At 42.4% G+C, this 27,123-nt stretch overlaps 1 protein-coding gene across 1 annotated transcript; it reads left to right on the plus strand.

Moving 5' to 3' along the window:
* The first annotated feature begins 3,662 nt into the window (after positions 1-3,662).
* Positions 3,663-26,526, plus strand: CS (citrate synthase). Its single transcript, XM_052641343.1, has 11 exons — positions 3,663-3,864; positions 14,918-14,968; positions 15,617-15,724; positions 16,435-16,500; positions 16,811-16,942; positions 17,549-17,737; positions 22,850-23,049; positions 23,881-24,010; positions 24,126-24,227; positions 24,428-24,637; positions 24,949-26,526. Exons 1-11 carry the CDS (start codon positions 3,823-3,825, stop codon positions 25,117-25,119), a joined length of 1,401 nt encoding a protein of 466 aa, XP_052497303.1. The 5' UTR covers positions 3,663-3,822; the 3' UTR covers positions 25,120-26,526.
* Positions 26,527-27,123: the final 597 nt, after the last annotated feature.

Consider the following 27,123-nt stretch of genomic DNA (forward strand, 5'->3'; position numbering starts at 1 on the left):
CATTGAGTCAGTGATGCCATCCGACCATCTCATCATCTGTTGTCCCTTCTCCTGCCTTCAATCTTTCCCAGCATCAGGGTCTTTTCCAATGAGTCAGTTCTTCCCATCAGGTGGCCAAAGTATTGGAGTTTCAGCTTCAGCATCAGTCCTACCAATGAATATTCAGGCCTGAGTTCCTTTAGGATGGACTGGTTGGATCGCCTTGCAGACTCTTGAGGGTCTCAAGAGTCTTCAACACCACAGTTCAAAAGCATCGATTCTTCAGTGCTCAGATTTCTTTATGGTCCACCTCTCATCCATAAGTGACTACTGGAAAAACCATAGCTTTGACTATACAGACCTTTGTTGATAAAGTAATGTCGCTGCTTTTTAATATGCTGTCTAGGTTTGTCACAGCTTTTCTTCCAAGGAGGAAATATCTTTTAATTTCATGGCTACAGTCACCATTTGCAGGGATTTTTGGAGCCGAAGAAAATAAAGTCTGTCACTGTTTCCATTGTTTCTCATCTATTTTCCATGAAGTGATGGGACCGGATGCCATGATCTTAGCTTTTTGAATGTTGAGTTTTAAGCCAACTTTTTCACTCCCCTTTTTCTCTTTCATCAAGAGGCTCTTTAGATCCTCTTTGTGTTCTGCCATGAGGGTGGTGTCATCTTCATATCTGAGGTTGTTGATTATTTCTCCCTGCAATCTTGATTCCAGCTTGTGCTTTATCCAGTCCAGTGTTTCTCATGATGTACTCTGCATATAAGTTAAATAAGCAGGATGACAATATACAGCTTTGACATAGTCCTTTCCAATTTGGAACCAGTCTGTTCTATGTCTGGTCCTAACTGTTGCTTCTTAACCTGCATACAGATTTCTCAGGAGGCAGGTAAGGTGTTCTGGTATTCCCATATCTTAAAGAATTTTCCACAGTTTGTTGTGATCCACACAGTCAAAGGCTTTAACATAGTCAATGAAGCTGAAGTAGATGTTTTTCTGCAGTTTGGTTTACTGATGAATTTTTAGGGTGCATTCTTCTACTTATCCTTGGCCACCAGAGGGCACTATTGCCCTTGTCCATTTTAAAGAGGTCATTCCCAAGGTCAAGATGACCTCAATTCTCAGTCTTCTCTCCCTTGTCCTCTCCAGTTTTTTCAAACACTTAGCTGCATTTGGTCCTATAATTCACTTGGCTGCTTTATCCATGCTAATCCTTCTCCTTTAACTTTTTTCCCCACCTCCCCAGATCCCAAATAGTTTCAGAGAAAAGACTCTAAGCCAGTTCTTGGAAAATACCATTCAGTCCCTTTGATCCCTGGGTTTTCCCACTGATCTTATAGCAATGGATGTCAGGACTGAACAACCTCAAAATAAGTCTGTTGCAGGAAGGTGGACTGTTTCCAGGGCCTGAAAAGTGTCTCTTGTCTCATATTCAGAAATGAATTGTCTGAGGAGACACACATGCTGACAAAGCAAGAGACTGTATTGGGAATGGGCACCTGGGTGGAGAGCAGTAGGGTAAGGGAACCCAGGAGAACTGCTCTGCCATGTGGCTCAAAGTCTCGGGTTTTATAGTGACAGGGTTAGTTTCTGGCTTGTCTTTGGACAATCATTCTGACTCAGGGTTCATCTTGGTGGCACACGCATTGCTCAGCCAAGATGGATGCCAGCGAGAAGGATTCTGGGAGGGGGTAGGGCATGTGGTGTCTCCTCTTAACCTTTCTGAACTCTTCTGGTTGGTGGTGGCTTATTAGTTCCATGTTCCTTAGTAGGACCTCCTGTCATAAAATAACTCACGCAAATAGTTACTGGGGTGCCTGGCCAGGGTGGGCAGTTTCAGTCAGTGTGTTTCCCCTAACAAGTCCATAAAGGCCTCATGACACTAGGCTCCAGGACACTGTAAGCATTATTGTTCCCCACCCTTCCTCTCATCATGAGAGTTCCAGAACAGGTTACCCTCATGGCCACTCAGTAATATCCCTTTGGTAGCCTCACCCTAAGAATGCCTTCTGTCTGTTGGGGCACTGGAGTTCAGTCCTCTGGTCTGCAGGCTAGTCTCTGTGGATGATTAACCAGAGAGAAGAAACCGGGTCAAACTATTCTAGGGTTAGGAGGAAATCCTCTGTGAGATGCTAAATTGGGAGCAGGTATTGATCAGTGGAGCTTTGAAGTCACCGAGGAGATAGCTAAGTTCAGTGCTGCTCTGGGGCACTATTTATGAAGTTCTTTCCTAGGATCTGATCCCCATGCCAAAGAAGCATTACTTGGTAGGTGTAAAGCTAAGTATAAAGAAACCTGGCAAGAGAAAATGACTTTTCTTTCTCTCTTTCCAAGCTCAAGCTATAAACTAGGTTCTTTATCAATGGGATCTAGCTAAACCTGGCTTAGATGGTACTGAGACCTCTGAACTTTATTACTTCTATGTAAGGAGATAAAAGGACTGTTCATCTGGGGTGTAGGTCAGATCCTCTCTGCCCTTGGGTCAAGGACAGTGATAGTTTATTGAGGTAGAAATGTTCTAAGTTCTTGTCTACCCCAGTGCCATGGTTCATTTAACAGTCTCTGGGGAGCACAGGATAAGTGTATATAGAAGACCGCCAAGTAAGTGTAAAGGCCCAGAGGCCCTGTGAGAGTAACAGGAGTGATGCAACAAAACAGGAGGTGATTTTGGGTGAAGGATTGTTCTGCAGCTCCTGATCTTTTGGTTATATGTGGTGTGGACTGGTTGTGTGGGGTTATGTGACTGGATGGTAATGAGACTAACGCCCAAGACCCAGAGGCTCTGGACTGCTCTGGAAGCCCTCACATTAAGGGGGCCTTTGCAGGAGTTGCTTTGTCTGATACTTTCGGATGGTAAAGAATCGGCCTGCGATGCAGGAGACCTGGGTTCTGATCCCTGGGTCTGGAAGATCCCCTGAGGAGAGAATGGCAACCCACTCCAGTATTCTTGCCTGGAGAAGTCCATGGACAGAGGAGCCTGGTGGACTACAGTCCATAGAGTCACAAAGAGTAGGACACGACTAAGCAAATAACACTTCATAGACTTGGGTTTCCTGGCACTAATCACAGAACTGACTGCTGGCAAAGACCACCCGATATTCAGGTTCCCGCGTTTGCTTTCCTTCTCCACATTTTAGGATCTGTTGGTATCTATAATACCACGGCTTCTGCTTACCTCAAATGATTTCCAAGTAGCTAATTCTGGCATCATAGCTTGTGTCCACATGATGTCACCTAGTCTATGGCCATTAAGTCATTAACAAATGACATTGATCAAGAAAGCATGCCAATGGAGTAGGATCAGTTGCCGTGATAGTATTAAGTCAGGGGTTGGTTTCCGAGGACCTTTCAAAGGTCAAAGTCCTTGGAGCTTTTTTTTCTAACAGCTACCTTACAGTTAATCCTAAACGTGTTAAGGGCAAGGGGAAAAGCCTAAGAAGGAAGTTAACTGAGTTCTCAGGCACATACTTAACCACCTACACGCTTCCCCCCGCCCATCCACCCTCAATTAGCCTACCTCGGACGGTCCAATCCTCCCCGCCACAACTGCTGTCAATGGCTTAGGACCCGCCCCCCCACGCACACTGGACCAATGGCCGATCCCGAGGCGTGTCCCCCGAGAGGGGGCGGGAGCGGGTTCCGGGCGGTAGGCGGGGCCTCACCGAGGACCCCGGGCTAGGCGCCGCCGCCGGCTCATCTACTCTATCCCTCAGCCTCCTCCTTTCAACCTTGTTCCCCTCGTCCGCGCGGCCTCTGGTGCAGCGGCGGCGCCTCTAGTTCCTGCCGCAGCTCTCTTCCCTTCTTGCCTCCCTGGCAGATCCCCGAGTTCGCCCGCCATGGCTTTACTCACTGCGGCCGCCCGGCTATTCGGAACTAAGGTGAGCATCTAGGAGGGACCGTGCGGTTCCAGGGTGGGGCTGAGGCGACTGCAGGCCCGCAAGTCCGGGGTCTCCCTCCCCTACCCAGGCGCACCCCAGCGCGTCTTAAAGGGGCCCTGCGCTTGGCTGGCCGCCTGCCCTGCTTAGAGTTCCCAGGGCTATGTGCCTTCCGGCCCACTGCGGGTGAAGTGAGTCCTGCCCGCCCTGGCCTGAGGTCTTGGGCCGGTGGGGAGGCCGGGCCGAGCTGTCACCACGCGTGTCAAGGGTGGAAGAGGCGGGGCTGCTTGGCCTTGGAAAAAGGAGTGAAGAACATAGATGTATTCCACTGGGATTAGGGAAAGAGCCTGTTTGGAAGAAGGGGCTGGCTAAGAGAAGTGGCATGGGTGAGCAAATGTGCTCACTCTATCCTGGGCCCGAGCTGGAGCCGTGGCTAATTTCAGCTTCGACTGGGTAGAGAGGTCCTTGTCAGGTTCAGAACTGCCGGCTTCCTCTTCTCCAACCCAGTTATTTAAGCATTTAGTGACCAAGCATAGCAGTTCCTTCTGGAGGAATGCGACTCGGGTCCTCTTTGTCCTTGGGACTTTTGCAGTTACTCTATATAGGAGGAGCTTGGGTGGGGTGGAGGGCTAGTGTAGAACCTTCTGCGATTATCGCATGTGATTGGGGAAAACTGTTCCTATAAACTGCAGGCTGATAAGTGAAGATAACTGGGCGGGAGATAGTAATTCCAAGGTTACATGACCGGTCCTACTACTTGCTCACTTGAGTTTTACTGTTGTTTTAAGTCTGCTCTACCCAAGAAAGGTTCCTCTTTTGGGGGACCCCTTTACTTTTTAAAAATTTATTTGGCTGCAGCACACGGAATCTAGTTCCCTGACCAGGGGTGGAATCCAGGCCCTCTGCATTGGGAGCATGGAATCTAAGCCACCAGGGAAGTCCCATGGGGGGCCCTTTATTTGACTTTTGTTGTTGAGATCATAAGGAATATTGTTGCTTACACAATGTTTTCAATTTCATATTACCAAAATTACCTTTGTCTCTGGGTAACTGGGTCCTTTAAACAGAAAGACTGGTGTGCTGAGGGGTCCCAGCCTTCTAATCCAAACAGGGACAGTCCCACAAGTGACCTTGACTCTGGCAAAGAACTTACACTTCTTTTTTCTGCAGTCAAATTAAAGCTGCCAGCACCTAAGGGGAGGAAAGGAAAAACCTAGAAAGGTTTTGGCTTACAGTGTGTTATCTTGAATGGTTGGCAGATAAGTTAAAGCCTGTAGCATTTACAGGCTTTTCCAGGTACTCAGCAGCAGCAGCACGGTGGAGGCTGATCATTTAGGAGATACTTGTCTCACTTGATGGTAGTTCCTTCCACTACCAGGGAACAGGGAAAGGAAACCTCTTGGGAAATGAAACAAGTTCTGGATAGTGTTTTGGCAGAATAGGAGATACTATAATTAGCTCATTCCAGAGCTGCTAACTCTACAGTTTGAAACTCCCTTTGGAATTTACATTTGAATTTAGTTTTTCTCTTAAACCTCTGGGGAAAGAAACTCAGAAAGTTTTTGAATTGACAAGGCAACCTAATTGTAGTGATCATTATTCTTTTGTTTACTTTCCTGTTGGACCTGAGGATCCTAGAAACCTGTATATTGGAAGCCCTTAGAAGGCTTTCAACCCTTATAAAAAGCTCAACAGACCAAGGAGTGGAAACTCCCTGAGATCTAAGCAGTATAGCCAGAATACCAAGAAGTCTTTCAATCTGACAGCATTGCTAGCACCTGCCTGAACTTTCCAGATTAGCCTACAGCTTAATGGTGCTCAGTTTTTCTTTAGCTATTAAGGTAGGCTTTAGAAGGCAATAATAGTCTTCTAGCCTACCACTTTGATTCTCAAAGTCAGGTGTAATTCACTTTTCTGAGAAAACTTTTTAACCTTGCTAGGAGATACAAATGCTAATAATTGTTCTGTTGTTCCACCCTGCCCACTGTCAGGTAATTTAATGAGCACCTGAGTTGAAGAGACCACCTCATTCAGAGCCTTAAGGTTATCTGACTTCTTGTTTATCTGAATGAATTTCTAGTAAGCAATGGCTTTAGTATTAGCTGTGGGTACCTTCGCTTTGTGCTCTCTTTTCATAGGTGATCTGAGTTGGGAATTAGAGTAGATCCACCCATTAACTTCTGCATTCTTAATACCAAAGTGACAGACAGCCCTTCTTCTTGTATCTTTGAGAATTATTCCTCTAAGCTGCTTGATAACTTTAGTTAAGTCAATCCAAAAGTGTTTATAGATTATTTCTAGACTTTTTCAAGACACTTTACAGCAAGCCCACACCACTACCCATCTCTTCTGTAAATTCAAACCTGAAACTGGGTTCTACACAACTGAGTCAATTTGTCCTTTGAAATATTAGTTAAGCTTAAAGCCTAAAACTTGTTAAGGGCAAACTCTCAAACTTCTTTGATTCTCTCTACCCAAAGTAATGGCAACTGCCTGATGGCTTACTAGATGAATCAAAGATGAACAGTGGAGAGCGATGCCTCAGCCTGTGCTAGTGATGGAGTGATTGTATTTGTTCTTCCTTGGGGTCTTTCGATTGGTAGCGTTGAATGCGTGGGTGTGGGGAGGCATTGACATAAGCAGGGATTAAGCAGGTAATCAGAAGGGAAGGCTGACATTCCAAGTGGGCAGAAGGCGGGAAACCAGACTTGGTGGAGCTTCCTAAAGCCACAGAGTAATTCCTTCTACCCTGTTTTTGATGCCTTATGTAATAGAGTTGAATAGGATTTGAGTGAAATTAAAACCAGTAGAGAGACAATTTTAGCAGCAGATCTTAGGATCTGTTTTTCAGTTCTTCCATGAACTTGCCTGAATTCCTATACTTCTTTTAACATGTTTTTAAAGATTTGTGAGTAAGTTCACAGTGCGCATCATCAACTGGGGTGGCTTGTTTACACTGCACATTTATGAATCCTATATGCAGATTCTGGTTCAGCTGAGGTGGGGTGGGTCTGGAAATTTGTGTTTTTTCAAGTGTCTCAGTTGGCTGCTTTGGTGATCCCCTCCTGTTGGGCCAGTAAAGCCACATGCAGTCCTTTTTGGTTGTAACTATATTTAATATATATGTGTGTGTGTGTTTGGGCTTTTTTTTTTAATTAGTGATTTTTTAAATAAATATGTATTTATTTGATTGCATCGGGTCTTAGTTGCAGTACACAGAATCTAGCACAGATTTTCTAGCTGTGTCACATGAGCTTAGTTGCTCCTTGACAAGTAGGATCTTAGTTCTTCAACCAGGGATTGAACTTGCTTCCTCTGTATTGCAAGGCAAATTCTTAACCACTGGACCATCAAGGAAGTCCCTAACTAGTGATTATTTTTAAATGACTTCAAAAGTAGCTATAGTCTGTTTTAGACTATTTTCTCTAGATAGGTGTTTCAGTTCAGTTCAGTTCAGTCGCTCAGTTGTGTCTGACTCTTTGCGACCCCATGAATCACAGCACACCAGGCCTCCCAGTCCATCACCAATTCCCGGAGTTCACTCAGACTCATGTCCATCGAGTGGGTGATGCCATCCAGCCATCTCATCCTCGGTCGTCCCCTTCTCCTCCTGCCCCCAATCCGTCCCAGCATCAGAGTCTTTTCCAATGAGTCAACTCTTCGCATGAAGTGGCCAAAGTACTGGAGCTTCAGCTTCAGCATCATTCCTTCCAAAGAAATCCCAGGACTTATCTCCTTCAGAATGGACTAGTTGGATCTGCTTGCAGTCCAAGGGACTCTCAAGAGTCTCCTCCAACACCACAGTTCAAAAGCATCAATTCTTCGGTGCTCAGCATTCTTCACGTCCAACTCTCACATCCATACATGACCACAGGAAAAATCATAGCCTTGACTAGACGGACCTTAGTTGGCAAAGTAATGTCTCTGCTTTTGAATATACTATCTAGGTTGGTCATAACTTTTCTTCCAAGGAGTAAGCATCTTTTAATTTCATGGCTGCAATCACCATCTGCAGTGATTTTGGAGCCCCCCAAAATAAAGTCTGACACTGTTTTCCCATCTATTTCCCACAGAGTGATGGGACCAGATGCCATGATCTTCGTTTTCTGAATGTTGAGCTTTAAGCCAACTTTTTCACCCTACTCTCACTTTCATCAAGAGGCGTTTTAGTTCCTCTTCACTTTCTGCCATAGGGTGGTGTCATCTGCATATCTGAGGTTGTTGATATTTCTCCCGGCAATCTTGATTCCAGCTTGTGTTTCTTCCAGTCTAGTGTTTCTCCCAGTCTAGTGTTTCTCATGATGTACTCTGCATATAAGTTAAATAGCAGGGTGACAATATACAGCCTTGATGTACTCCTTTTCCTATTTGGAACCAGTCTGTTGTTTCATGTCCAGTTCTAACTGTTGCTTCCTGACTTGCATACAGATTTCTCAAGGGGCAGGTCAGGTCAGATAGGTGTTTAGCAACTACTAAAGAGCAATAAGAATTTCTCTGAAAGAAAAATTAGGATTCATTTCTCTCCTAAAGCTGAATTGGTGTCCTTTGCAGTCTTCTTCATTGAATAATCAGCAAACCTTTAGAGAAGGGTCTGTTAGACAGTGGGAGTTGGGCAGAATTATTAAGGGAATTCTTGTGAGTATGAAGGGCATCAGAGTACGAAATCTAAAGATTTCTCTGCTCAGGCTGTTGAATGGCCTGACCAAGTAGTGCAGGAAGACCTCCAGTATTACCCTTGTGAAACACAGATGTTAAATGGCTTTAGTTCTCTCACCTGGTTCTGGGGAGAGAGGCGTCTTTGTCCTGTGTGTGTTCGTTTTTACTTAATGCAAATTGTTTCTTCTGCACTGGAAGCCTTCATAGCACAAGATTTTTCTTGCAGTTATTAGAGAATTGTGTTGTTTCATCAACTAAGCCAGTTCTGCTGGCTTGGCAAGCTCTGATCTTTTGTTAATGGACAAGGGCTCTAATAAAATCAGGAGCGTCTCTCACAAGTTTTTTTAAAGTTAATTTTTAAATTGAGGTGTAGCTGATTTACAGTATTTCAGGTGTACAACATGGTGATTCACAATTTTGTAGATTATATTCCATTTATAAATATTATGTATTGCCTATGTTCCCTATACTGTACAACATATCCTTGTAGCCTATTTATTTTATACACAGTAGTTCGTCGGCTCACAAATTTGATGTTGGAGCTCCTGGGTATGTGCCAGGACATGTTCTGAATGTGTGTTTGATGGAGTATTGAAGGAAATTTGGCTTTTCCCTTGTAGAGTAAGGGTCCTAGATGTGGATCAATGATGATAATAGGCTAAGAGGAGTAAGAGAGAAGTGACTACATTATTAAGTAAGCGCTTATCCAAATGGTATTCTACTGTTTGCAGAATCTGGGGGAGAAGGGAGTAGTTTTAATTGATTTTTGTTAAGGGATTTGGCCAATACCCTAGAGTATTAGAAGCAAATCTTTGGCAGAATTTCCTGCATGTTTTATTTGTCCTTTTCCTCCCTTGGCCTTTTAAGACAGAGGTTCCCTTAATTGTATTTTTCCATCCTAGCATAGCACATTTGACAGCTGCAGCCCATTTCTATCAGTAATAGCCCCCTCACTAAAAGTTATTGGCATGCGATGGCAGCATGTGGGGTTTGAAAAAGCCTTTTAGTGATGGTAATTCCCACCACCTTGTAGAGAATTCTGGCAGACAGAAGCTGTGAGCCTGGCCCTTATCTCTGAAAGTAGCTCTTACCATCTCTCCCCATGAAGCAGCTGACCTACTGAGGGAGATGATTCCCTGATTCACCTGACAGCTGCCTTTCCCATAGGATGACTCCACACGTGGCATGTAACCAGAAGCCAAAGCTCAGTTGCCACACCTCCAGAATTGGGGGGAGGAGCTAGGAGTTGATAGTTCCGGGATGACTCAGAGATTTGTAAGCTGGCCTGTTCTATCTGTGAGTATAGCCTGAATGCACTGTACAAAAGCCATTTAGCAGCTTTCACTGGCAGCCAGGAGGTAGATGAGATGAGGTGTGTAGCCTAAGGTAGGACCGCCCTCTAACACCTCCTGCTGGTGTTAGATTATAGTTAGTTAAATTTGTTTCCTCTCCCTGAGACTCTTGGTCAGGAGGCCCTTCAGAAAGTTGGGGCTTTATTTCCTGTTCTTCAGCTACAGGGAATTCACAGACTTGACTGTCTTTTTCCTGGGATCCAACTCCACGAGAGAGTTGTGACACAAGTTGGCAGGTAATAAGCCGACACATAACTAAGAAACATGCTTACTGATCTCAGCTATGCAGAAGGCACTGTTCTAGATGCTCTCAAGCAAATTATTTCATATAGTCCACTTGTCTACCCTGAAATTGGCTTTATTACCAATTCTGAGACGTCAAAATTGAAACTAGAAGTTAGGCCATAGAGCCATGGTAGCACAGCTGAATAGTAGCAGGACCTGGATCTAGGCCTTGACTCTTGATAACACCACATCCTAGACTCTTGGTGTTCTCCCCTCTGCTTCCTTGCTTAACACTTTAAATCATGGTTGTTTCTCAAACTTGAATACTGTTCATAGGAATCAACCTAGTGAGTTTGTTAAACTACAGATTTGGATTCAGTAGGTCTGAGGTGAAACCCAAGATTCTGCATTTCTGACAAGCTCCAGGTAATGGTAATATTGCTGGCCAGGCTGTCATATTTTTTAAATAGCAAGGTTTCTATGTACCTTTATATATATGTCCTTGTTGGAACCTTAGGCTCAGACTTTGGAGCCAAGTAGCTTGAGTGTTATCCTAGATGTGGAGAGGGAAAGGGAAACAGTAATAGTTTTGTTTTAGATGTCTCAGTTATTTAGTAATGGAGCTGGGACTGGAACCCAGATTTCCTTTCCTAATTCCAAGCCATGTGCTCTGTCTTCTACATCATTAGGTAAAGTTATCCTAACCTGAATTTTTTCCAATATTCTATCCATATTGATTGTTTTTAAAATCCGTCATATTTCTTTAGTTTTTCTTTCCCCCTAGGCTGCAGGGTGAGCTAAAATATGACTAAACTTGACATTAAAGAGTGCTGGAAAGTAGCCATACTATTTAATTTTCTGTATTTATTAAATAACAAATACAGAGCCCTTGGTGCTGTGTGCCAGGCATGATCGTAAGTGCTTCATAAATATTGACTTAATTCACCCTCCTAGCAGTGCTTTGAGGTAGGTTCAGTTATATCCATTTTACAAATATTTTCTCAGGTCCTTTCTCTCTCCTCCTTCTGGGACCTGTGTAATGCGAATGTTGGTGCATCTAATATTGTCTCAGAGGTCTCAGACTGTCCTCATTTCTTTTTTTCATTTATGTCTTCAAGCTCACTTATCTGTTTCTTCTGTGTCACTTATTCTGCTATGGATTCTTATTTAAGTTATTGTATTGTTTAACTTTCCTGGTGGCTCAGATGGTAAAGTGTCTGCCTACATTGTAGGAGACCCGGGTTCGATCCCCGGGTAGGGAAGATCCTCTGGAGAAGGAAATGGCAACTCACTCCAGTATTCTTGCCCGGAAAATCCCATGTACAGAGGAGCCTGGTAGGCTACAGTCCATGGCATTGCAAAGAGTTGAACACAACTAAACTTATTGTTTATCTGTTTGTTCTTTAGTTTGTTGTTAAATATTTATAGTGTGTTGATCAGTGCCTCTTCTTTTTCCAAGATCTTGGATCATCTTTACTATCTTTACTTTGAATTCTTTTTCAGGTAGATTGTTTACATTTTAGAGATAAGGAAATTAAAGCACAGAAAGATTAAATGACTTGGCTAGGGTCACACAACCAGAAGTATAGTAGGAACAGAATATTCTACCTTCACTTTGGAGCTACATAGCCATGCTGTTCACACACTAGCATTATTTTTGCAAATTGGAGATCTGGCTAAGAAGTGTTGCAGGTGGAGCTTAGGGACAGTTGAGATCAGCTCTCCTCAAGTTACTTTGAGATGCCTCATTAAATGGCAAAGACATGCTCTACAAAGGAAATTAAGACTTTGCTGGTGGTGGAAGTATGGTGATACTTTCCATCTGATGCCTTTAAATGATGTTGCATTTTTATAGCCTTGTTAGTTGACCTTCCACCCTTTTCTTTCTGATTTCCTTTTTTTTTAACCTTAAGTGAAGTAAAAAGAGAGGGAAGCTCATTGATTCTAGTAGTTCTCTCTTATAAGGGGAAAAAAATGTTTTTGTTTAATGTTCATACAGGCATATTGGTGGAATAGAGAAACCTCCATTCTGAGAGAATCTCCTTTTCATCTTAAGATCAGGCTTTCATTCTGTCAGCTTAGCTTGGATACATTTTTTTTTCTTTTGCCTAAGATTTAACCTTACATTATTCTTACAATGTCTTCCTCTTGCCAGTGAAGTAACCAGCCATTATAGAAACTTAAAGATGTTTTAGAAGTGAAAAAATTATCATTATGGAGAGATTTCAACTTCTTTTTTCTCTCAGATGGTATAGCCATCTCCCCTATAGCCTCTTTAAAAGCAAACCCACATAACCAACTACCCACAATTAAAGGGTCTGCTGAGTGCTGATGTGGTCTCCAGGAGATGGGGCTTCTATAATAGGGGATCTGTGGGACCGTGGAGCATGGGATAGCTTGAACATGGAAAGTGCTGTAGAAGAGTAGTTTGAACCCACTCAAGGTTTTCCCTTGTTCACTTTTTGATGACTAGTAAGATAAAGGAAATAGGTATTTCCTGAGTGCTGGGTCCACTCCCATTCACCCCGTGTGGGATGAACAGGCTAAATAGCTATTTGTGCTGTGTACTTTCTGCCCAAATGGTCCTCAGTGAGCTAGAGGAGATTCTTTAGAAATTTAATGAGAGGAGTCCCAAGCAGTCCTCATTAACAATTTGAGGGCTTCCCCCTTTGTTTTAGGGCCACATTAGCTTGCCTTGTGTTCTCTGAATTTAGCTTTGGATATTCTTGCCTGGGAAATCCCATGGACGGAGGAGCCTGGCAGGTTACAGTCCATGGGGTCACAAAGAGTCAGACACAACTGAGTGACTTCTCTTTCTTTCAATTCTTTTTAAAATAAGGTTTTCTGAAGGGTCTCTTCCCTTTTCATTTCTTCCTCCTGCCCCAGCAGGAAGAGGGGTATGAAATTCTAAAAGCCTCAGGCACTACTCAGTCTAACCTTAAGCATGTGGTGTTTTGGAAATTATACAATACCACTAGTTCAGATGATTTCTAGCACAATCGGACAGCAATGCAATACAGTCGGCCCTTTTTATCCATGGATTTTGTACCTGTGAGTACAACCAACTGCGGATCGAACATATTTTTTTAATTCCAGAAAGTTCCAAAAAGCAAAACTTTCACTTGCCATGTGCTGACTATTGGCATAGCATTTACTTTGTACTTCTAACTATACAGCATTTACATTGCTCTAGGTATTATAAGTAATTTAGAGATAACTTAAAGTATATGGAAAAACATGCATAGGTTATATACAAATACTACACCAGTTTATGTAAGAAACTTGAGCTTCCTCAGATTTTGCTATCTGTTGAGGGTGGGGAGGTCCTGGAACCAATTCCCCTTTGAATACAGAGGGATGACTGTAGTTACTTAAAAAAGTGTCTCTAACCTTTTGGCAAAAGGAGAGGTATAGACTTGTTGCATGGTTTGTGTGTGTGTGTGTGTGTGATCTTTAGTTTGCAAAGTAAACTGTTGTAATTTAATCATCACAAGACAGCCCTGTGGGATATAGTGGGTATCAGCACCATTTTATAGATGAGGACCCTGGGGCTTATTTTTACTTTCTAATTTATCTTCAAAATAATCTCATGAAGAAAAGTCAGCCTCCTTGCCTAAGTCCTTACAATTTGGTAGTAGTACAACTGGTTGTCTTTTTCAAAGGCAGTGTTGAACTTTCTGTTGCAACTCAGCAATCTTCATAGAAAGTTGTGTTTCTTGGGGAGAAAAAAAAACTCTGTCTAAATATAGAAAAATATAGCCTAGCTACAAAATATGGAAGCAATCTAACTGTCCATCAAGAGAGGAATGGATAAAGATGTATGTGTTACATACACAATGGAATACTACTAAGCCATAATAAAGAATGGCATTTTACCATTTTCAGCAACATGGATGGGCCTGGAGTGTACCATGTGAAGTGAAATAAGTCAGAAAGACAGATGTTGTTTATCACTTACCTGGAATTTAAAAAAGAAAACTAGTGAATATAACAAAAAAGAAAAATACAGATATGAGAATAAACTAATGGGTGCCAGTGGGGAGAGTGAAGTGGGGCAATAACTATAAATGGACTATAACCTTCAAAAATTATGAATCATGTTGTATACCTGAGACTTACAGAACACTGTACATCAACTATACCTCAATTTCAAAATTGTTTGGTACAGGTGTGTAAGTGATAAACTCTCAGGTTTTGTTTACCTGAAATGTCTTTATTTTGCCTCCTTTAAGAGTGTTTTCTTTCTCACCTGGGTACACAAGTCTAGTAATTTCTCTCAGTATGTTAAAGCTGATTTACCAGTTTTCTAGTTTCCATTGCTGTTGTTGAGCAGTCTGGTTGTTACTTTGTAGATATCCTGTCTTCTCCATGCTTTTTCCAGGAGCATTTCAGGTAGTGTTGTAAAAGGTTGCTTTCCCCTCTGGACTTTCCTAGACTGGAGAGGTTGAAGTGCTGCCAAAGGACTAGGTGCTGAAGAGAGATCAGTTTCCTCGTTGCTTTTCTCAGGGCTCCTCAGAGCTACGGAAAGCTAGATTTTTGAAGGACTGGGTACTTTAACAACTGCCTCTGTGCCGTTTCCGTTATGCCTAACAAAGCCCAGCCCTTAGAACCCAGGTGATGGGAGAGGCTCTTCGGGGAGTGCAGATGAAGCTGCTGCCTCCAGACTGGAAATTCTTTCCAGGTTGCTCAAGGCCTTATACAGCTTTCATATGTCAAACTGTCCACAGAGGCTAAAATAAAGAGAGAGAGGTTGAGTCATTGTAATTACTTGTTAATACTTAGGAAGGAGGATGATTGTATAAGCTTTTGTGTTTTTTTTGCAGAATGCATCCTGTCTTGTTCTTGCTGCCCGGCATGCCAGTGCTTCTTCCACGGTAAGGTTTGGAAAAGAGGACTGAGGATCATTGAGGCAGCTGGACCCTTGGGTGGGCTACCATCCAGGCTCTTATCATTATCCCAAGTGTCTCCTGGAGGTGACCAGGACTCTTGTTATAGCCATTATTACTACTGCTATTTTAAGATAGGTAAATCACTGTGGACATGATAAGGGCTGTGGGATTTTGGCTGGAAAGAGTAGCTCCATAATGTACTTCAACGAAAGTACCATTCTCTTCACTGACTATTCAAAACGTTCTGTCCCATAAAAGGAAATGGCTGGAGCTTATGGTACTAATTAGAAAATAGACTGTTCTCAAGTTTATAGTTTAGGGTATAGTAAGTAAAGTAAGTAAATTTACTTACTTTATAGTAAGTAAAGTAAAGTAAATTGTAAAGTAATTCACATACATCATCACTATTCATCTCCAAAACTTTTGTCTTCCCAAATTGAAACTGTATGCATTAAACAACTCCCCATTCCCTTCTTCCTCTGCCTAATTCTTTTACCCTCATCTGTACAGAGCAGTTGACCAGGCTTCCCTGACAGAGAAAGCCAAATTCTAAAAATCAGTCTTAACATATCAACTTTGCAGAAATACAATCAATATTTTGATTATCACTTAGCCTTTCTACTTTCTTTTTAGAATTTGAAAGACATATTGGCTGATCTGATACCTAAGGAGCAGACCAGAGTGAAGGCCTTCAGGCAGCAACATGGCAAGACGGTGGTGGGCCAGATCACTGTGGACATGGTGAGGGCTGTGGGGTTTGCCTGGAAAAGGAGCTTGGCAACACACTGGGACAGAAGCACCACCCTCCTCACTGACCATTCAGAGCATTCTGCCCCACATGGGGAAATGTTAAAGCTAATGGTGTCTGTTAGAAATTAGACTGTTCTTTTCCACAGATTTCATAGTTGAGGCTAACCTAATTCATGTATGGGAAAGGATGAATGAAGTTTCTATTACTCTTCCCAACCCCTCAGCTTTTGGGCCCAAGGTTCTCTGTCTCTGAATTGATCATCCAGTTAGACCATAGCTCTAGCTGGCCTTATAGAACAGCTTTAGGATGGTTTTTTCTTCAGTTCTGAGAATCTCAGCAGCTCAGATGATAATTTCATAACACTGTTTAGCCATTGATCTCCATCTTCTTTCCCTATAGTCAATCCCATTCTGTTTACTTTGGTTGGTGGGAATGAGGGGAGAAGAGTGGGCAGGAGAAAAAAATAACAAAAGGGAGCATAGGCAGAAACACTAAAGATAGTGATTTCTCAACTTAAAAAATTCATTTCCAGTGTTAGCAGTTTTCCTTTCAAAATTATATTCTATAGAAAGTTAACTCAGAAGTCTCCCAAAGTTTTGCAAGTCAGAGACTAAATTTCCTCCCCCAGATCCCATGAAGCTCTAACAAACTCTTGCCTGAATTACTTGGACAACTTGTTACATCCTCTTCTTTTCTGTAGATGTATGGTGGCATGCGAGGCATGAAGGGATTGGTATATGAAACATCAGTTCTTGATCCTGATGAGGTAAGAGACCTCCTGTCGATCGCTAGTAATCACTTACTTTAGTGAGTTGTGCACACCATGGATTAAATCACTAAGGGTGAGGAGAACAAAATAGGGCACATACCTATATATTTTGAGAGGTGAAAATAGGTACATATGGAATAGCTGAAGAATAACTTTACCTTTTAAATATATCAACTAGTAAAAGTACAAAGCAAGAGTAAGTTACCTGAAGATTTACATTTTGAAAGTTGTAACTTGTTGACAGGTCTGAAGAAAGTGAGATCAGTCAATTTATGTTGAGTTGTAATCCTTACTCCTCTCTCTCAAGGGCATCCGTTTTAGAGGCTATAGCATCCCTGAATGCCAGAAACTGCTGCCAAAGGCTAAGGGGGGTGAAGAACCCTTGCCAGAGGGCTTATTTTGGCTGCTGGTAACTGGACAAATCCCAGCAGAGGAACAGGTAAGCAGAAGGACATTAGCCCTTCTCATTCCCCTCCTTTGCCTTTTTCTAATCTCAAGCACTTAATATTATTCTGGTTATGGGTGGTAGCTTATAGAGGGAAAGGAAATCAGAGCAGAGTTCTGCTTTGTAAGTGGACTGGATTGAAATCTCTTGGATTTTATTTACTTGAAGTTAGTCTTTTCATTTTCTTTATTTTTAATTTTTTATTTTGGTCACACCAGGCAGCTTGTAAGATCTTTGTTACCATTTTGCAAGTTACTCAGAGCCAGAGATTCAACCCAGGCTCCTAGCAGTGAAAGCGCTGAGTCCTAACCACTGGGCCACCAGGGAATACTCATTCTCTTTTTCTCTCATTTTCTCAATTTTGGCTGTGCTGTGCCGTGCCATGCGCAGGCTTTCTCTAGTTGTGGTACACAGGCTCTAGAGCACGTGAGCTTCTCTGTTCTCCAGCTGCAGCATGTGGGCTTTGTTGCCCGGTAACATGTTCCCTGCATTGGAAGGCAAATTCTTAACCACTGGACCACCAGGGAAGTCCCCTGTTGTCTTTTTATTTGTCTTTTTTTCCCCTGTCTAGTGTTCTGAGCGATGTCTTCCTTTTCACAGGTATCTTGGCTCTCACAGGAGTGGGCAAAGAGGGCAGCTCTGCCTTCCCACGTGGTCACCATGCTGGACAACTTTCCCACTAATCTACACCCCATGTCTCAGCTCAGTGCAGCTGTTACAGCTCTCAACAGTGAAAGTAACTTTGCCCGAGCATATTCAGAGGGTGTCAACCGAACCAAGTACTGGGAGGTAGGAAACTTTGCTGTGATGATTGATGTTTGATAGAGATTCAAAGGACCTGAGTGTGAAGAAAGAAAAAGGAATGAAGAATCCTTAGGAAAATTACTACCCTGAGTTATGCCACAGATTCGTTTAACAAAATTTTATTGTAGGCTTGCTTTTTATGGGTCATTGGAATTACAAAGATAAATGAAGAATACTTTCTATCACCAAGATTATTGATTTTAGTAAGGGTTATATACACGTAAAAAAAAGAATTACAGTTTAGTAATTTTGCTATAATAGAGGTATGTACACAGCACTGTAGGAATATTGAAAAAGGTGTGACTTAATTGCAGGGTCCCTGAGGAAGGTTTCGCAGAGTAGACATACCCTGGCCCCAAAAGATCCTTTCTCCTCTTCAAATGAGAACCTTTAAGTTGGAAGAATGGCACCTAAGGCAATTCTGGAATCTAGGAAGGACCAATTGCAGTCAGCCACAGGTTGGGCTAAGCCATCCAGGTAACTGTCAGGAGTGGAAGGGTAGTTAGTATCCTGGAATGAGGATGCAAAAAGCAAATGAGCTTTATTCTCTGAAAACACAGTGAGACTTTCACAGTTTGAACTCTGTTGTGAGAGTAGGGGAAGATTGTTGGGCCTTGTCCTAGTGTGTAGGACACACTTCCTGCCATCCTCTTTCCAATACCTCACAAATACTGTGTAAAGTACAGTTTATCTGGCTAGGTCTACAGAAGGACATTTCTTTTTGTTTGTTTCTTATTTAGAGACAGGTAGTATAGGAATGGAAAAGTCCCTTTTGGCAAAGCAGATGCATTAAGTGATTTTTGACCAGAAGGCCCCTAAAGAGTTCACTGTGAGTTCATACTATTCATAGAATAGTATGGCCCACTTGTCTGATGAAATCTCCTTGGGGTTTTGGCAAATCCCACTCCATTTGATTGGTCAGTGTTTACTCAGCACCAGCTGTGTATACAGAATTGAGTGCTGTTGAGGGAAAGAGGGAGAGAAAGTTTACAATTGACACTAGTCTGGTTGGCTTTGAGGAGAAAGGTATAGGAATGATGCAGACTAAACATCTCCACAAGGGTTTATTTATGAAGTCACAAATCAGCAGATTCAAAAGGCTGTATCACCTGAATTTATTGCTTTTCATTTTCTTTTTAAAATGCTGTTTCAAGTCATTGTTATCTGTGTGAGTCACCATAACAGAAAAGGTTAAATCAAGCCTAGGATTTCTCTTAAAACTTGTTTGTTAGAAACTGACCACTCAGGAGTGCCTGTTACTACTTATGATCTTATGATGCTGTTGCCTTGACGATTGTAGAGTTCTTCATACTTTGCAGTAAATACCTATAAGATATTTCCCAGGTATCCTTCCAGGCTGCGTTGCTTCACACTGTCCTTTACTGAATCAGGAAGATGAATGTTCTCTGCTTGCTCTTGCCTCCGATTCAGTGTACAGGTATTGGTTGGTTGTTCTGCCACCTCTTGGGAGATGTCATTTGAGGGTGGCTGTCTTGAGGTAAAGATTGTATTTCAGGACTTTATCAACCTGGAGACTATTTATAAGCATTACGGATAAATCCGTCAGCCTCAGGGTGTGTGTCTAATAAAAGTTCATACTGAACAAAAGTTAGCTCGAGTAATTGCTCTAGTGGAACTTGGTGCCATTTTGCTGCCACGTCTTGTATCTCTCTCAAAGGTCACTGAAGCACTATTTCAATTTCGTTTTCTCGCTTAATTTAACCATTCTGCTTAAGTAGAATTACATGACAGCATTCAGCTGGTTATTTCTGTTTAAAAGTTTATGTTAAAGAGTACATGTGATCTGAGTCTCTTCTAGAATTATCACTTCATGCTGTTTTACATATATCTCAAGAGGATGATCTGCCTACAGCTTTCCTTCCATAGCAGTTTACATGACTTTAGGTCTTTTTGTAATTGACTTAACTTCACTTGTGACTAGGAGATTACTCTGATGCACAAGCTGTTTAGCTGTGAGGTAGCCTTAAGATACTGTTGGATTGGGTAAAATTTGCAAAGTAGCTGACAGATCAGGTTTTTGTAGTAAGGCCTATGAACAGTATGTGTAGGGTTTGAAGCTGTTTATAGTAAAGTCATCATTCCAACACCTAACAAACAGCTCTTGAAAGCATCAGCTTGAATGCTTATACTCATCTGATTTAATCATCAGAACAACCGCATGGGGTAGACCTTACTGTTTATTCTCATTTTACTGAATGGCAAAGTTGAAGATGAGAGAAATAAAGTAGCATGCCCAGGGTCATGCAGCTAGTAGCTGGTGGAGACCAGGTTGAGAATTGAGTTTGCAAATGGCAACCCACTCCAGTACTCTTGCCTGGAGATTCCCAGGGGTGGGGGAGCCTGGTGGGCTGCCGTCTGTGGGGTCGAACAGAGTTGGACACGGCTGAAGTGACTTAGCAGTAGCAGCAGCAGGGTCTCTTCACCATTCGTACTGACTCTTCGTTTCCTGTGTCTTCTTAATAATGATTGATAGCTATTAGTAATACAACATTGTAAATCAGCTATACTCCAATAAAAATTTTTTAAAAATGATTGCTTGCTAAATACTTGGCCAGAATTCTCTAGCCCTAGAGATGCTGGGTCACAGTGATGACTGAGGCCAGTTGTGTTACCTTTATTCCAGGCAGTTGTGGTGGTGGCATGTTTTGTCTTTTTTTTTCTGAGGGTTTAAAGATGAAGAATGAGTTAGTACCAGTAGCTAAGTAGCACCTCAGTCTTATTTATTAGCTTATTAAAGAAGAAATAAGGAGTTCTCTGTCAGTGTGTTTATCTATTGAATCTCTTGACAGTACAGCTTTCCCACTACAAAAAGCAGGGTAAAGATCCCACACTGTCAGACCTGGTCTGATACTAGCTGCTTCATAAACTTCATCCTCAGTGGTAGAGGTTGAAACAATCTTTTTGTAGTTTCTTTATGAATCGGTCATTCATACTTCACAAATAATTGTGAAAATTAGTACACAGTCCACAGATGCCAGTTGGCCTAGCTCAGGATCTTGTTGTTCTTGGCATTCTGCTAATCAGTCCAGGTCCCTTAGAGCTGCATATCCTTGATGCTTGCTTCTGGAAAACAGCTACTTCCTTGGGGGATTTAAATCTGCAAGGAGCTGTGGTTAATAGTATGATTATCATGTAAGTAATCTCCTGAGAACTTGTGTTAGCTAAGTACTTCTTGCTTCAAGTAGCTTTTTAATTTTGGCAGTGTTCTCATTGAATCTTGGTGGCATTGACAAAATTCAATGCTGAGTACTTGAGTAATAGATGACTTCACATAGATTATCTCATTTAAGATACTTATTATAGATTTTGTTCTTTGTTCCAGCAGAACTAACAGCTCATGACTTCTTACAGGAAGATTTAGCCAGTTAGCTTGATAGGACAGCACTATATAATATCATTCAACAAGTATTTCCTCCATGGTTCCTATGTACTGTGGCTGAAAGTAGAAATTTCTTTTTTTTTTTTCTTTGGCTGCAGGAACTGAAGCCAACCAGGAACTGAACCCAGGCCTTGGCAGTGAAAACGCCGAGTCCTAACCACCGGACCACCAAGGAATTCCTGAATTTTTTTGTTACTAACAGAAAAAATAGGAATTCCCTAGCAATCCAGTGGTTAGGACTCTGCTTCCATTGCAGAGGACGCAGGTCCAGTCCTTGGTCAGTCAACTAAGATCCCATAAAGCTGTGCATCATGGCCAAAAAAAAAACCCTAATAAGTTCCTCCCTAGAGGAACTTAAAATCCCTATGAGAAGATAAAATTGAGACATAAAAGTTGAGCAAACCATTAACATCACAAAAAAACCAGATGTTATATGTTTCTCTTAATAAATGAACATAGCACTATTTATCAAAAAGTCTTTCTAAAAAAAAAGAAAAAAAATTGAACCTGAATCTGCTCAAGCCTCTATCTCTTATCAGTTTGTCAGAAATAAAATGGACAGAGGGACATGTTAAATGACATCACAGGTATATAACCAGCAGAATATAAACTAAGGGAAATTCTGCAGAACAAATGAGGCTGATTTTCCACAAGTAAATTGCAAAGTTAAAAAAGGACAGCATAAGAGGGAACTTAAATTGATTAAAAACTACTTCAGAGACATCAGACAATTGTAATGTGGGCTATTTTTCAGTAAAACAAACAAATGAGGGGGAGCTTTAATCAATGAATGAGGTGTGGGGGGATTTCAATACTGATTAGTTAATGATATTTAAGATTTGTTAAATTTTTTTCAGTGGGATAATGGTTTTGTGATTTTGATTATGAAGGATCTTTATCTTTTAGAGATACATGCCTAAATATTTACATGTTATACATGAGATATCTGGATTCACTCAATAATTTGGGAGATGAGAGGGGAAAGTAAGGGTATAGATGAAACGAGCATGGCCATGAGTTAATAATTTAAGCTAGATGATGCTTATTAGCTGAGTGGGTAACTTTATGCCCCAATTTTTACAAATGAGGGATATGTTACCTTACAGGACTATTGTAAGAAAAGAAAAAACTGAAAATAATCTATTTAGCACAGTACCTGTTATATAGTAAGTGCTTTAAAAATGGAAGCCTTTGTTAATAACTAATGATTGAATGTCACTGTTTGACCCTTAGCATATATGGTGAATTTTCTTTAAAAGATGGAACATAGAATTATTAAATAACCTAATGTCTTAGCATATTCTTTGAGTGCAAAGTCATATAGTGGAAAAGATCATGTTTAAACATGTAAGCGTTTGAAATCTGACTTTGGCATTGACTGAATGCTCTGAGGTTCAGTTCCCTTTTCTGTAAAATAAAGGTCATTATATATTTTGTAGAATGGAGAAAAATTGGGAATTCTATTTTAATATACATGGGATACCATGTGTAACTCCCGTGATGCAGTGCCGGGGTCATAACAGTTACTCAGTTACATGGTCATGCTGTTACTCCATATATAACCACCCAGCATATAATCCAAATACCCGTATCAATCCAAGAGCCCAATCCATGGAGAAGAGAAACCATCCCTGCCTAACTCTTCTTTGTTGATAATTCCTCTTCTTTTTTCTCCATTTTCCTTTTCTCACCATCAGTTGATTTATGAAGACTGTATGGATCTGATCGCAAAGCTTCCTTGTGTTGCAGCAAAGATCTACCGGAATCTGTACCGAGAGGGCAGCAGTATTGGGGCCATTGACCCTAAGCTGGACTGGTCCCACAATTTCACCAACATGTTAGGCTATACTGATGCTCAGTTCACGGAGCTCATGCGGTTGTACCTCACCATCCACAGGTGAGGGAGACTCAGCCACCAGGTTGCTGGATTGGTGGTGAATATCAAGAGAAACTCCTTGGGACTTCCCTGGAAGTCCAGTGGTTAAGACTCCACACGTCCATTGCAGAGGGTGTGGGTTCAATCCCTGGTCAGGGAATTGAGATCCTGCATGCCGCACAGTGCACCAAGAGAAAAAAAAGGAAAAGCTCCTTAACATTCTCATCTTTTGGGAACAGGTGGTAGGCAGCAAGGAAACAGAAGCACAGAATATGGAATGATACAAAGCATGAAAGGGGTCTGGTAAAGGCACAAGAGGTCTAGTGAGATTACTATAACCACACTAAGAATAAGCTAGTGCTTCTAGCTTGGAGAAGGAAATGGCAATCCACTCCAGTACTACTGCCTGGAAAATCCCATGGACAGAGGAGCCTGGTAGGCTACAGTCCATGGGCTCGCAAAGAGTCGGACATGACTAAGCGACTTACTTCACTTTCTAGCTAGGAAAAGGTACTAGCTGTTCACTTTAGATGAGCCCTTTGGCTTCCCAGGAGCTCCCTCTTCTGGCCATTGCTGTTAAAGCTTCAGTGAAAGTCAGGGAGCATGGCACACAGGCTGGGCATCATCAACCAGTAACCTTTCCAGCTCTGTGGATTAGTGAACAAAAGCTGATAATAACATTGGGACATCTCTTACAAGAGCTTATGTATAAATGACTGGCTCTAGGCTGGTGTGAACCCATAGCTAGGCAAGTATGTGACAGTAAGAGAACAGCAAGGTCCCTGTTAGCAGAGTCTGCCCCTTTTTTCTCCTTTCTCTGGGCCTTGATTCTCCTTTCTTACTTCCCCACAGTGACCATGAAGGTGGCAATGTAAGTGCCCACACCAGCCACTTGGTGGGCAGTGCCCTTTCAGACCCCTATTTGTCCTTTGCAGCAGCCATGAATGGGCTGGCAGGGCCCCTGCATGGACTGGCGAATCAGGTAAGACTCTTCTTCTCCTGCTACATGGTTTTCTCACTGACATGCTTTTGTTTCTGATCCTGGCATTCTCTCCTGGCGGATACATTGACATTTATTCTCTAACCCTTCCCCATAGGAAGTGCTTGTTTGGCTGACACACCTTCAGAAGGAAGTTGGCAAGGAGGTGTCAGATGAGAAGTTACGAGACTACATCTGGAACACACTCAACTCAGGACGGGTGAGCAGAGATACTCAGCAACTAAGGAAGACGCTAAGACTAAAGTTCAATAAATTGAAAGAATGAAGGAGAAAACAATGAGATAACTCCCTAAATTAGAGGAGATTTCTTTTCCATTTGTCTGCCCTGAAGAATTTAGAAAAGGCAAAAATTTCTGCCTGAGAATACAACTGGTTTTCCCCCGACCCCATCCTTTGCAGGTTGTCCCGGGCTATGGCCATGCAGTACTAAGGAAGACTGATCCACGATACACCTGTCAACGAGAGTTTGCTCTGAAACACCTGCCTCAGGACCCCATGTTTAAGCTGGTTGCTCAGCTGTACAAGATTGTGCCCAATATCCTCCTAGAGCAGGGCAAGGCAAAGAATCCGTGGCCCAATGTAGATGCTCACAGCGGGGTGCTGCTCCAGGTGAGTCCTCCCTTCCCTGCTTTCCTCTAATTTATACCATCCCCTACTGTTCTCTGCCATGCACAAAATCAACTCCCTAGTCAGAGCCAGGACTCTCCCACCTCCTTCCTTAACCCTGTGGATAAAGTTGCCTGTGGTGTAGAAAGTGTGGGCTGGAGGGAAGGGATGATGATTTGCTTTCAGAATCCAGTTGCTATACTTTTCCCAGTCATTTCTATTTAAGGCTAACTGGGTTAAGGCTTTTAATCACCCTGGACTTGTACATGCAGCTACCTGTGGGCCTTTAACACTTTTTCTCTTTCACCTTACAGTACTACGGCATGACGGAGATGAATTACTACACAGTCCTGTTTGGGGTATCACGGGCACTAGGTGTATTAGCACAGCTCATTTGGAGCCGAGCCCTAGGCTTCCCCCTAGAGAGACCCAAGTCCATGAGCACAGACGGTCTGATGAAGTTTGTGGACTCTAAGTCAGGGTGAAACGAAGACGGGGAGGAAACTATCCACCAGAGAGTGAGGGATCCTTAAAAAAAAAAGTATACTTTTGTTTCGGGGCTTTTAAAGACTTAAGATTAAATTGTATCTGAGGCACTGATCATAAGTTTGAGGTTAAAATATAAATTAAGATTTTTAAAAGAAGAAAAGCAACTCCTTCTCCCCTGACCAGCCCCTTCCCCTGCCTGGTGTGAGTTGCCGTCAGCTGTAGGATGACCGGGACTAACGCATGTAGCGTGGGCTAGGTTTGCCCTCACCCCCATCTTCAGAGTGAGAGCCTGGCTCCTCTTTCCCTAGGTCAAAGCTGGGTGCAGAGAATTTGCCGTCACTTCAGAGCTTTTGGTTCTACTCTGTCCACCCTTTAACAGGCCAGCAAACCAGGACTCTGCCCCTTCTGTTTCCATAGGAATCATGTTGGATTGTCAGCTGTGCTAAGCCCTATTAACCTCTCCCATGCACACAGACACTTCCTAGCAAGATCTATTGGTGATGCTGTGGCCTTTTTTTTGTTGTTGTTAAGCTACCAGATGATCATAAAGGCCATGGTATAACTTGTGACTGGCAACCAATATTTGGTTTTTATTTTTCTTTTTTAAAATTATCCTATTAAAATTAAGATCTAGGAGTGTTCTATTCCCCATTACTTGAATACTCACCTCTTTCCAGATTTTCTATACCTGCTGCACCTCAAGCCAAGGTTGCTGTGGACCTTCCCGTCTTAGTCCTTCCTAGAGACCTCTTTTCAGCAGGTATATAGCACTGTCTAATATGTGGTCTTTCCTAGTTATTTGGCTTTATCAGTGCTTAATGTGAACTAAGTTTTTACTTCCTTGGAACACAAACCACTACCCTCTGACCTTTTTTTTCCCCTTTAATATGCTGTGGGCTATAGAACAGGGACTTAGGAAAGACCAGCATGATATCATCATGGCCTGATCCCAGGAGTACTAGTACCTCTTTCTGAACAGGGAAATGATTTTTAAGGTTGGACATGGCCTCCTTTGACTATCAGGTGCTGGGGCTGAGGACATTAAAAATAGTAAACCTCCCTCCTCATCCCCTGCCACAAGCCAATATCCCTTTATTTATCAAGGTTCTTATCCTGTCCCTTCTCCAAGAGCTCACAGTACACTGTTTGTTTTAGAAGCCCCATATGCACAGGTTTCAAGTGACTCAGAAGGTTCTACTGCCTTTTTAAGAAAGGATTAAAAATACACTCCTGCTGTGCCCCCTTCCTCCCTTGCAACTCCTGCCTGTGTTTGTGTGGATCCCTAATCCCCAGAACCATGCTGTTGAGATGGATAATACTGTCTGTAAACCCTTGGGTAACTGTCATGATGCAGACTTCAGGTTGTTCTGTATAAAATGCAAAATAAATGTTTTTATTAACAATGCTTGAGCCTATTAAATGAGGCCTGGAAGAGTCTCCACTCTGAGGTAAGGACTCTGGCTAGCAAGATCCTAGATTTAGTAGGTTATAAGTTATCCTGTGCATCACTTTATCTTTAGGCATGTTTGGTACTTACTCACCCTAATCAGAAGACAGGTTTCCTGTGAGATTTCCAAAGAAGATTGCTGCTGTCTTAACAGAAGTCCTTGACCTTTAGCCCCCATCCTTCCTAAATTTGTTGTAAAGTAGAACACTCAAGGACTAGAGCCGAGACCTCACAACTGCTTAGGTGACTAATCCAAGGAAGCTGGTCCAGCCCAGTGGGTGAAAGGAAACGATACCAAGGGCAGTTAGGGTAGGACAGCTAGCTGACTCTGGATCTGACCCTCCAGAGGGCTCTGGAGCTTTGTGGAATGCCGATTCTTCTTTGCTGCCTCCCTTACAGATCCCCCAGAATAAGAGGTGGTCTGGAGGGCATCAGTTATATGGGAGGTCTGAGACCAGATTACTCTGTCCTGAGACTCCTGCTGCAACTGACCTTCTGAAAAAGTCTATAAATAGGCAAGGGAGTGGGTACTAGGTCCTGGCTTGTAGAATGT

This window comes from Budorcas taxicolor, chromosome 5 (genome assembly GCF_023091745.1).
Source record: "Budorcas taxicolor isolate Tak-1 chromosome 5, Takin1.1, whole genome shotgun sequence".
Classification (NCBI taxonomy): Eukaryota; Metazoa; Chordata; class Mammalia; order Artiodactyla; family Bovidae; genus Budorcas; species Budorcas taxicolor.